The sequence below is a fragment of the Notechis scutatus genome, chromosome 6, assembly GCF_049901735.1.
Source record: "Notechis scutatus isolate UNSWTSFEM ecotype Mainland chromosome 6, rNotScu1.2, whole genome shotgun sequence".
Classification (NCBI taxonomy): Eukaryota; Metazoa; Chordata; class Lepidosauria; order Squamata; family Elapidae; genus Notechis; species Notechis scutatus.
In genome coordinates, this window is record NC_142014.1 from 36,439,052 (window position 1) to 36,451,847 (window position 12,796).

At 34.8% G+C, this 12,796-nt stretch overlaps 1 protein-coding gene across 1 annotated transcript in view; it reads left to right on the forward strand.

The window, feature by feature from the left end:
- CAND1 (cullin associated and neddylation dissociated 1) overlaps positions 1 to 12,583 on the forward strand; it is a 29,635-nt gene extending 17,052 nt beyond the window's left edge. The window contains exons 10-15 of the mRNA XM_026667770.2: positions 4,259 to 5,752; positions 7,202 to 7,297; positions 8,635 to 8,804; positions 9,933 to 10,097; positions 11,349 to 11,456; positions 12,030 to 12,583. Coding sequence (XP_026523555.1) covers positions 4,259 to 5,752; positions 7,202 to 7,297; positions 8,635 to 8,804; positions 9,933 to 10,097; positions 11,349 to 11,456; positions 12,030 to 12,254 — 2,258 coding nt within the window. The 3' untranslated portion in view covers positions 12,255 to 12,583. The remainder of the gene's footprint in view (positions 1 to 4,258; positions 5,753 to 7,201; positions 7,298 to 8,634; positions 8,805 to 9,932; positions 10,098 to 11,348; positions 11,457 to 12,029) is intronic.
- Positions 12,584 to 12,796: the final 213 nt, after the last annotated feature.

Sequence of the window (12,796 nt, forward strand, 5' to 3'; positions counted from 1 at the left end):
GCTCATATTACTGTCTGTGTAGAGCGTTTTTTTGTTTCTTTCCTTGTTCTGGGTTCTCTTGTACTTGGTCTGTTGTCGTCATCTTCTCTAAGTTTCTGAGATTCTGACTGTGGTACGGGTTCTTTCTCTTCAGATAATTGTTCTTCCTGACTTCTTGTATTTAAATCTTCTCCACTTTCACGTTCTTCTTCAGGTCCCAGATATTCGTGAAATTGATGTGCTTTCTCTATTGTGTCGATTTTATATTTTTTATCCTGCCATGCTACCACCTTCTGGGGTGACCCATCTGAACAATATACCATTTTTAATTAACTGAGATGACAAAAACTGGTAGCCCCTTCTTTGCTCCCTAACTCTCCTGGGTATTTGCTTCAACGTTACCACTTCATGATCTTTATATATCAGTGGCTCATCTCTGGTCTTGTTGTATAGCATGTCTCGTATCATCTTTCTTGCGAATCGGATGTGGACTTCTCGGGGTAGTCTGTGTCTTCGGATGTAATGCGTGTCTACTCTGTAGACCCCATCAGCGTCATTCTCATTTTCGTGTTTGTCTTTCTGTAGGGCTGTTGCTATCAAATTCACCATTATTTCATGTAGATCTTCCTTTTTATCTTCAACAACATTCTGGAATCTCAAATAAAATGATGCTTTTTCTAATTCTAAATGCACCACAGAATCCCGAAGTTCACAATATAAAACTTTCCAATTTTGTTCCGATTCCTCTGATCTCTTTTCCACCACCTCAGTTCTTGCCTCTACTATGTTTAATTTTTGTTCATTTTTTGTCATTGTCTCCTGGATCTTTCCGATTTTACTATCTAAATTTTGTATCTCATTCTTCACTCCTCCTATTTCCGTTCTCATTTCTAATTTCATGTCTTCGTGATTCCTCGCAGTTCATGGGTTTTTACCATCATTTCCTGCATCATGGCAAGTTTGACTCTACTGCCTGCAAACTTTGGGCGGAACTTGTCTTTTCTGCCAATAACATTGTGTCAATCGATCTCTGTCCCAGAGGTAAAGATGTCGCTGTTGTAGGTTTCTTCCCTGATTTTACATTTGTAGTTATTGTTGCCATTTTAACTATTTGTGGAAGCTCTCTCCAATCTACCATCAACTATCCTAGTAGAATTATATTGTCTTCTCCTTTAAATACTGTACACGTATTTATACATATGTTGTTAAATAAAAATTTTCTATTATAGGTAATCCCAGACAGATCTTATTTCAATTTCTTAAGTGGTCAAATATTCTAAGGTTTAGAGATTTAAATATTAACCCAATATATATTTAATTAATCCATTATAAATACAAGTAAATACTAATATGTTTAACCAGAAGAACATCAAATCTATGTAATCACAAAAATATTGTAAATAGTTAAAGCACCCAGCTAATTAATATATTTGAATATCTGGATTTATCCTAAAGAATATATATTTAATCAAAGTAAGTAATTCTAATTTTTTTCCCTTAGATTTCTTGTATAATACTTTTAAACAGGGATTGGTTGGTATAATTTATCAGTAGAACAATAAAATGAGAGTAATAATAATACTATGATAATACTATACAATTATTCTTTGACCATCTAATTCATATGTTTATAGAATCACTTTTCAACAATTATACAATTAATCCAAAAAATTCAATCAGCATTAAGCAATATTCTATATACAAATTTCTCGTATATTTACTTCTATCAAATTAATTTTCTACCAACATCACTTAAATAGATTTGTATCTTACCAATATCTATTTAATCAGATCCAGCGATTTTTTTTGTTAATTGTCTTACATCAGGTCTTAATTCAAAATGTCCTCATTCCAAATTGCACTGTCACTTTCTCCATTTGTGTATTTTCTTGTTGCTCTTTTATTCTTTTATTCCCGCACAGTCACAGTTTCACTTATGAACCTTAGATAAGTCTTTCTTATTTTGTTGTCAGGATTGTCTATTAATATTTATCAAATTAAAGTTTCTTTTCCCCAGTCCTTTCTTCCGATCTTTCAATGGAGTAAAAGTTTGTTCCCAAGTTTTACACTCTTAATTGTCCTTTCGTTTTCCTATAACACTTAATCACTTTCACTTCTTTTTCTTTCTTCCCCCACTTCTCAAGTAAATGGATATTAAAGTTCTATAGTTCACTCCTCCACTCGCAAAGCAAATGTTATTACCTCACCCTTCGTCTCCTCAGGTTTCACGATCCATTAGTCAGCATAAATCTCTGCCATTGTTTCAGTCAGTGCTCCTGTCAAAAACTCCGCCGCTTCACCACACCGCTCAGTTCAGAGCTTTCTTTACAGTATACACCAATATTCTGAAGATCTTCTTTAAATACGCCTTTCCAGTGCTCAGCCTGCTGTTTCTCTTTTCACTCCTTTTAATCGGCTGGGCTGCTGCGTCTCTGGTTCTGATTGTCACAGTTGTCACGATCTCCCTCTTCTGCTGCTGGTTTTCAGGGGGTTCTTCTTCCAGTCTCCGGGATCGCGACACCTCCCCAAGAACTCCGTGTCTTCCCCTTTCTTTTGCCTACCCCTCCGGGGTCCGGCACGCTCCAAAAAGCCACCAACTAGCGAAAATTGGAATCTTTCAGAGCGGCGGTCTGCTCCTCAGCTCCGCACCGACACAGCGCCCAACCGGAAGTCTGGCTGGCTTTTTCTTAAGAACATGTGTGGCTGAGGTATTGGCTGTTTGTCTATCAGCCTCCTGTGTTGTAATGACCTGGGTAATGGGCTGTGGCAGCTCCGAGCACGCTTTGCTCGCACAAGCACAAAGCTGAAAGCACCAGCCTGAAGATGGCGAGTGGGACCTAGTCGAAATGTTGCCAAGATATTCTCAATTTTACACGGGAAAAGACCCAAACATGCCAAGACTTGTGTGTGTGTGTGTGTGTGTGTGTGTGTGTGTGTATATAAAATCATTGCCATTTTTTAATCTTAATTTTCTTTTGATAAAATCATTGACAGATGACTAGCAGAATATCATGAAAGAACTGAAAGTTTGGCAGAGAAATGTGAAATAACGAGTTAATAAAATTGCAATGTTGAAGAAGTGGTTGAAGTGCATCTCTGAGGAGTAGGAGTTTCACAGTGAGGATGATGTAATTGAGAATGCTGTAGTTTGGATAGTTGGCTATGGAACCATGCCATTGATGCCACCATTGTGCCAATTTCAAAGGTCATAAAGATTGGGCTGACATGTATAAGATAAATATTCTAGTAAATGAATGTTAAACCATTTAAGGCCTCAAAAAGTGAGAAGAAAACTTTGAACTAAGCTTCGAAAGGAATGGCTACTCATGCAGATAGTGGATTATATGTGCAATAAAATTCTGATCTTATGTGCTACTTAGTAAATAAGCAGAAAGATTAAGTATCTGCTGATGCCCATATATAGTAGTTTGGATACAAGGCCTTTCTGATACAAAGTCACTGTTATCTGACTATTCCAAAAAGGAAAATTTATTATGATATTAGAAAGAAAAAGAAATTATCATAGGCAATTAATATATCAGTAAGCACTTTATAATAGGGACGCGGTGGCTCAGTGGCTAAGATCTCTGAGCTTGTCTATCAGAAAGGTTCAGCAGTTCTAATGCCTTGCACTGCGTAACGGAGTGAGCTCCTGTTACTTGTCCCAGCTTCTGCCAAATGTTCGAAAGCATGTAAAAATGCAAGTAGAAATAAAGGGACCACTTTGGTGAGAAGGTAACAGCATTCTGTGTGGGCCTTCGACATTTAGTCATGCTGGCCACATGACCACGGAGACTTCTTTGGATAGTGCTGGTTCTTCAGCTTTGTAATGGAGATGAACACTGCCACCGAGAGCCGAAAACTACTAGCACGTATGTGTGAGGGAAACCTTTACTTTTACTTTTAAGCACTTTTTGCTTTTGTAGTCACTGGGCCTTTGGTGAAAAAATAGCTGCATCATAGAGTTTTACTAAGATAGCCACCAACCTCTTCAGGAAGAGGTGCGATTCTGTAAGAATTTACTATTTTCTCACTTCTCAGACTTCATAGTGTGAAAGTGGAAAAATGTTTATTGAAATACAGATTACAAAATATTTACTGAGATGCGGATAGCACATGGAGATAATTTGTTATATTTCCCTTATTAATTTTTGTGTTACTTAAATATAAATTCATAGAATTATTGATACAGGTTTAGTTTAAATCAGATGTTTGGAATTATAAGAAAAGTATATTGGAAGTATTAAATTATGCAAATTAATTATACGTTCTTTTACAGGCATAATTTTTTCACTGAATGACAAATCAAGTTCTTCTAATCTGAAGATAGATGCTTTATCTTGTTTGTATGTGATCCTCTGTAATCACGCTCCTCAAGTTTTTCATCCTCATGTTCAAGCATTGGTGCCTCCTGTTGTGGCATGTGTTGGAGATCCATTTTATAAAATAACATCTGAGGCACTTCTAGTTACCCAACAGCTGGTTAAAGTCATACGTCCTCTGGATCAGCCTTCTTCTTTTGATGCCAGTCCATATATCAAAGATTTGTTTACTTGTACAATCAAGAGACTGAAAGCTGCTGACATTGATCAAGAAGTGAAAGAGAGAGCAATTTCTTGTATGGGCCAAATCATTTGCAGTCTTGGAGACAATCTTGGTTCTGATCTACCTAATACTCTTCAGATATTTCTAGAGAGACTAAAAAACGAGATAACTCGACTAACTACTGTGAAGGCTTTGACTCTGATAGCTGGTTCACCTCTGAAGATTGATCTGAGGCCAGTTTTAGGAGAAGGTGTTCCTATTCTTGCTTCTTTCCTCAGAAAGAACCAACGTGCTTTGAAACTTGGAACTTTGTCTGCTTTAGATATATTAATTAAAAACTACAGTGATAGCTTGACAGCTGCTATGATTGATGCTGTCCTAGATGAACTTCCACCTCTTATTAGTGAGAGTGATATGCATGTGTCACAAATGGCCATCAGTTTTCTGACTACTCTGGCTAAAGTTTATCCTTCCTCGCTGTCAAAAATCAGTGGCTCTATATTGAATGAACTTATTGGGCTGGTACGGTCACCATTATTGCAAGGTGGAGCACTTAGTGCCATGCTAGAATTTTTCCAAGCTCTGGTTGTGACTGGAACAAGCAACTTAGGATATATGGATTTATTGCGCATGTTAACAGGTCCAGTGTACTCGCAAAGTACAGCACTTACTCACAAGCAGTCTTATTATTCAATTGCCAAATGTGTAGCTGCCCTTACACGAGCATGTCCTAAAGAAGGACCAGCAGTTGTAGGTCAATTTATCCAGGATGTCAAGAACTCGAGATCTACAGATTCCATTCGTCTCTTAGCTTTGCTTTCTCTAGGGGAAGTTGGACATCATATTGATTTAAGTGGACAAATAGAACTAAAATCTGTAATTTTAGAAGCATTTTCCTCTCCTAGTGAAGAAGTAAAGTCTGCAGCTTCATATGCATTGGGAAGTATTAGTGTCGGCAATCTTCCAGAATATCTCCCATTTGTCTTGCAAGAAATAACTAGTCAGCCTAAAAGACAATACCTTTTGCTTCATTCCTTAAAGGAAATAATTAGCTCTGCAACAGTGCAAGGTCTCAAATCATATGTGGAGAGCATCTGGTCTTTGCTACTCAAACATTGTGAGTGTGCAGAAGAGGGTACCAGAAATGTTGTTGCTGAATGCTTGGGGAAACTTACTTTAATAGATCCAGAAACTCTGCTTCCACGCCTCAAAGGATATTTGGTCTCAGGTTTGTAGATATTCAAATATACTTGTATTTCTTTTGGAAATAACATACAGAAGATTATTGAATTATTCAATACTAATAATGAATGCAGACTTGAATAAATGGATTTTGATATTGGTTTAAATGATAAAGGAAGAGGAGGAAGTCTTCAACTGTCCAGTTTTTAAATAGATCTCATTAATACATAAAAAGCTTTGTTGTGTCTGTTAAAATGTTTTGAGGTTTGTAAGGTTTAGTACAGACAAAATGCAATATCTGATAAATTGGATATTATTAAAAATGTTATCATTTGGAGAACAGGTTGGCAATCCAATGTCTAATATTTATGGAAGATAGATGAAATATGCAAGAGGTGATATTGTTGGAAAAGATGTGCTAGAAAAATGGGTGATAACAGTTGTTATAGTTCTATACAAGAGTTTACAGAATAATTAAAACTGTCCAATTTATGTTAGGATCAGTGGAGCAAGAAATTCTCTTAGTTTTCCTGTTTTTTTGAAGCTTAATTATTTCTCTAAAAGGATCACCCTATCAAGGAATAATACTGTTTAAAATATTATATGGTAGATTTAATTTATTTTGGCTGTAACCAGTAAACTATACTTGGATACATTTGTAAAGAATAAAAAATACTTGGCAGCAACAAGACACCTGATCATTTCTATTTCTTCCTGAACAGTCACCTTGGGCAGACATGTGTAGGAAAAATCTATACCCATGTTGATGGATATAAGAGATCTAATCAAATGTATTAATACAAGTTCTGCTGGCACAATGGAATTTCTTCTCTGTCCTTTCCCCTTCTCAAGAAAATAATTTCAGAGCATTTTGATGAATTTTATATATTGAACAGGGGAAGAATAATTGTCCCTATCTTGTTCTGTCATTAAAACTGCTTCCACTAATGGCAATACACAGTTGGCTTCTATTCAAATTTGGTTTATTCTCACTTCATAGCTGAAGTCATCATATGTAATTATTCCTTATTGAGATAAGTTCAGGTAAATAGTGATTGACAATATTGTCTACTAAAGATTTGGGGAAATTTGGAGTGAGGCATTGCCAATCTAATAGGTTTATTGGATTTATACCTTGCTCTTTAAATCGGTTCCCAGGATGCTTATTAGAAATTAAAGTAAAAAATATCAAATTGAAACAAAGATAAAACACCATGGTTTTAAAAACAGAAAAACAGAAATCAAACCAAGCACTGTGAAATAAAGAATAACTGTTTTTGAAAATGAGGAAAGTTTTAAACTATAATACTATACAGGGTGTCATAATAATACATATGCCAAGTATATGAAGTAATTTATATGGAAATACTATAGAATTTTGTAGATAAATCACCAATATTATTATTACTAACATGTTTGTAATTTCTATAACTCCACAGTACAGTACACAGAAAATAAAAATGTTCTATTATCTATGCCAATTATTTACTATTAGGATCATCATATGCTCGGAGTTCGGTAGTTACTGCCATGAAGTTCACTATCTCTGATCACCCACAGCCCATAGACCCACTTTTAAAGAATTGTATAGGTGAGTGAGATCACAGTAATTTTAACTGGAGTATTTAACATATATACGGTAATATAATTTCTAGAATAGTTTTAAGGATGGGGAAGACTTTGATTAAAGCCCTATTACATTAGCAGGTGTGCTTTGCTTAATTTGTCTTTTGGGAATACTGAACTTTTATGCAGGACAATGGTAGATACTAGGTGATGCAGATGCCTGTTTTCATGCCTTGAAGCAACAAATGCTTCCATCAGAAGCAGCTGTTAGCTCTTGAAATAACTTAACTCTATATATAATTTTCATTAATTGCTAGAGCTGTGCCATACTTCAGATTCAAAGGGCAAAGGTCTTTGGAATGCATGTGGTCTCAGAGTTGCCAACACATGTTTCCTAAGTTACTACATTCCAAAACACCTTTTTTCTCTTTGAGTCCAAAATTTATTTATTTATAAGATTTATATGGCCACCCACTCGGTCTCAGTGACTCTGGGCAGCTTACAAACAATAGAATATGATGCCAATCTATTTTATTTTATCTTTACTTAAATTTATTAGCTGTCCAACGACAAGTGGATCCTATGTGTTACTCCTATATGGATAGTAATAGCAAAGCAGAGTGAATAACTAGATATTAAAATATCCAAAAAGAAAAATGTCTGGCATAGTCACAAGAAGCCACTTTTACTTTTGTTTTCTAAGTATAACTACCTTAGTTCATGTATTCTTCTGAACTGTTAATACAGTTTTGGGGAAATCTCAATTTTTGGGAGAAAAAAAAGAGATTCTTACAAAAGTAATTGGCAAAATACAATGCTTACTGACATTTTCCCATTTGATTTTTTAAAATTATGTTCATCCTGCTTATTTGCACGATTAAGTTCTTAAATCATGAAGCCGAGCATGCAGATCTGTGATTTAAAAAGAATAAATGTGGCATTTGTTTAAAAGAAGGAGTATTTTAAGGCATGAGTAGCTGTGAGTTTATATATAAACTGGCTTCAAGCAAACAAAAACTACATATATAGATTTGCTTGAAATCAGTTTATATATTTATGACTGGATTGTACACAATTGTAAAGAAGATTTTGAGAATAAATTATAAATATAATTGAGAATGAAGATATTTGATTTAGGTTATCACTGTATTTCTTATCTGAACCAAGACTCACTATTTATCCCTAGATACAACAATGTAAATCACCTTCTTGACCATGAAGGGGATAAGAGGGGAAAGACATGTGCCTAAGGCTTGCTGCAGTTTTGCTCTAAATTTGGTTTAGCAGGGTACACATTTTGTGTTTCTATTTTTCATAAAACGTTGAACAAGACCAAACACTGATTGTTTCTAATTATTACAGGTGATTTTCTAAAAACATTGGAAGATCCAGATCTTAATGTGAGACGAGTAGCTCTGGTAACATTTAATTCAGCAGCACACAATAAACCATCACTAATAAGAGACCTTTTAGACACTGTGCTTCCACATCTTTATAATGAAACAAAAGTGAGAAAGGAACTAATAAGAGAGGTATGTAAATTCTACTGACTGAAGCAAGTAGTAGTGTCCAAAGAATAATTTTGTTTCTATTTAAAGTTTCAGATCCTTAAGTTTGGCCTCTTATTTGAAGACAGCTGTTTTGTTACAATAGCAATTGCAGACATATTATCCAGTAGTGTCACACTAAATGGCATATATGAAGTGCAACATATTTTAAATAAACATTGCAAAGTTTCAATTATTATTTCTTTATATCACATACACAAGCCCATCATGTAAAATCCCCACTGCTTGAGAAAAGTTGCTGAATCTTTGATAAATAAGGGGCTGATTGATTACTAAGAACTGTTAAATACTATAGTGATGCCACTTTAGGAATTAGTGAAATTCAAGGAATTTTATTCAGTGGTGTCATTTGATTTTTGCAAATTTCATTTGAATAGTTCAATACTGTGGACCCTGCCATAGCACAGGAATAACGCTAGGAAGAAGTTCAGTAGTAGACATAATTTTCCATTCATTGGTCTATTTTTTTACTTGGATAATTCCTAGATTCTCTGTTCTTATTTATTGTTCATTCTTATGTGTATGTGCATGTGTGTATATAGAATTGCAGCTGTGTTTATGTTGCTTGTTATTCTTTAGAGCATGGTGTTCAGCCTTTTGGCTTGCCTGAGCTGCATTGAATGAAGAGAAATTGTCTTGGGCTGCATATAAAATAATAGTTAATGTCTATAAATATCACTCAAAATTACATAATGGTAAAAGTTTACAATTTTGTGGGACTGCATTACTACCTGCCCAGGGCCATATGCAAGCTGAAAGTTGGACACACCTGCCTTAGAATATCATTAAATGTTTTAAATCATTTAAAACATGTCTGCACAATTTGAGAGCCAGCTAAGAACTTAATCTAATTCTTGATGAGTGGCTATTGTAAACATCCATTTAGTTTTAAACTAGAAACTGAGATACAGTGCCATGAAAATGGAATTAGTAATGGAATTTTGTAATGAAGTTAACTTCTAAAGCCTTACTTTTTTCTGGAATTTTCTAATGACTTTTCCTTGTGATCATTTTTCAGTACATTCATTCAAAGATTATTAAGAACTGATAATTAAATTTAATGAATGCTCTTATTTTCTGATTTGGTTACAGGTTGAAATGGGGCCATTTAAACATACAGTTGATGATGGTCTTGATATTAGAAAGGCAGCTTTTGAGTGTATGTATACTCTGCTAGATAGTTGTCTGGATAGACTAGACATCTTTGAATTCCTAAACCACGTTGAGGATGGTTTGAAAGATCACTATGATATTAAGGTTAGTTTGTTATATATCTATCTGTCTATGTAATATAGTAACATAATTTTTGGTGCAAATGCAACATGTATTGGGAATAAAAAGATTGGGCAGTTAAATAGCTATTTTAACACCAAATGCCAGTTTCTATTATTTGTAATTACATCTGGGGAGCTCCTCTGTGTCAGTTAACAGTTGAAGATGGGTTAAAACAACTGCCCTGTCTTGAGCAAGACTGCTTCAGTCTACATCTTCCTTAATTAGAGAAAATGTGCAGAGACACAGACCCATATTAATGGAAGATGGCTTGAGCTATTTTCAGACCTCCTGACAAGAGACCTGTCTTTCCACCTTCGCATAGGACAAAGTGCAAGCAAAGCAGCACCAATCCTATTGGTACTTCTTTGTGTAGAAATGCCATCAGCACTGGCATGTACCAGTTAGCAGTGGAGGCATGAAGGCATTGGGTCTTGCTCAAAAAGTGGCAGTTGGCAGTAGATAATAACTGCCTTGAAGAAAAAATACATCTAGGTGGAACCAGTGTTAAGTGTCTAGATAGGATGGCCAATGAAGTATAAAATTCATTATTTTATTTTCTGATAGTTGTTGACAAATTGTGTTAAAATAGAAATAAGACTCACAAATACATGTCCACAGAAAAATCCTCGACTTACAACAGTTCAGTTACTGACTGTTCAAAGTTACAAGGCACTGAAAAAAGTGACTTATGACCATTTTTCACACTTATGACCATTGCAGTATTCCCATGGTCATGTGATCAAAATTCAGATGCTTGACCACTGACTCACGTTTATAATAGTTGCAGTGTTCCAGGGCCATGTGATCACCTTTTACAACCTTCTGACTAGCAAAGTCAATGGGGGAACCAAATTCACTTAACCATGTTACTAATTTAACAACTTCAGTGATTCACTTAACAAAGATGGCAAGAAAAGTCGTAAAATTGGGCAAAACTCACTTAACAAATTTCCCACTTAACAGTGTAAATTTTGGGCTCAATTGTAGTCGTAAGTTGAAGACTACCTGTACACAATAGTACACACATATTATATTACATATGTTATGCTATGTATTACTTACATTTTATACATTGTATTACATATGTTAACAGCATACTCAATGGGTACAGAGCACTAACTTGGAGGAGTTGACAAAATAGAAAGGAATGGTGGATCTTCTGAAGAGTAGTACATAGAGTGCAACATTTCATTGCAGTGTCCAGTTTATTTAAGTTATGTTTCTCCTAACCAGATGTTAACATTTTTAATGCTGGTGAGACTATCTACTTTGTGTCCAAGTGCGGTACTGCAGAGGCTGGATAGACTGGTTGAACCTTTGCGTGCTACATGTACAACCAAGGTACTGTATGAATTTATTTACCTTAATATACAATTTGTGTAGCATTAATTCAGAATCACCAACCCCTCATATTAAGCTTAACACACCTCGCTTTTTCTAAAACTGTGACTTATGAGAGTAATTTGTATGATTTCTCCAAGAAGAAAGATACATTTTAAAAGCATCATTCCTATCAGGCTGTTTCCCACTTATCACCAGTTTCTATTTTTACATGAGAATAAAATAGCCTTATTTCTGGTTTTCTGTTCATTGTCTAGACATTGTACCCCTCCAACTGGTTCTGTTAATCAAAATTGTTTTTAATCTTAATGTGCATAGAATCAGGACACTACCATGAGTTTTTTCTAATTGTAAGATAACATTTTGTAACAGCTTCAGTAGTGAATAAAAGGTAGAGAAACAAAATCTTCAGTCATTGATAATAATTCTTCATATAATGAAAGTTGCAAGACATTCTGAGGAACTTTCATTCTGATAGTACTGTATAACAACTTATATACTGATTGCATGTCTTTCTAATTTAATTTTATTGTTGAATTATTACCTAAACATCATTTTGTTTAAATAAAACAGGTAAAAGCAAACTCTGTGAAGCAAGAGTTTGAAAAGCAAGATGAACTGAAGCGATCAGCTATGAGGGCAGTAGCAGCATTATTAACTATTCCAGAAGCAGAAAAGAGTCCACTAATGAGTGAATTTCAGTCACAGATAAGCTCTAATCCTGAGCTTGCAGCTATCTTCGAAAGCATCCAGAAAGATTCATCATCCACTAATTTGGAATCAATGGACACTAGTTAGATATTCAAACAGGGACCATTAATTTTAACCGTACAATGCACTGAATTTACAAGTTTTAAAAGAAAAACCAGAAAAATATCGAATCTTCACAATGTTCCATTTTACTTTTATGGAGACAGTTTGGCTTTTTTCCATTGTTGTTTTTTTAGCATTTATTCCAAAATATGTATTTCCATAACTCCAAAGTTGTAAGCCACACATGTTTTAGTGGATTTGGATACCCATTAAATAGAAATAAAAGTTAAAACGCATGATGTATGGAAATAGATTCCAACATCCATTTGCCCTGTAATGTTTAGGATTAAAAGTTTAAAAACTTGTGGCCATGATTTTTCTTTTCATTTTTTTCTTGAAACCAAACCAAATAACTTTTGTGTTTTATCTAACTTTGCCTAGTAGATAGGCTTTAAAAAACTGTGAAGAGTTACCATCGTACATCTTAGGTACAATTTTAAAATGGAAACGCAAGTAAATGTCCTTTTTAAATATGTGGGAATAAACAATTTTTGTCCACACTAATTTTGTATGAGGAAATTTACAAA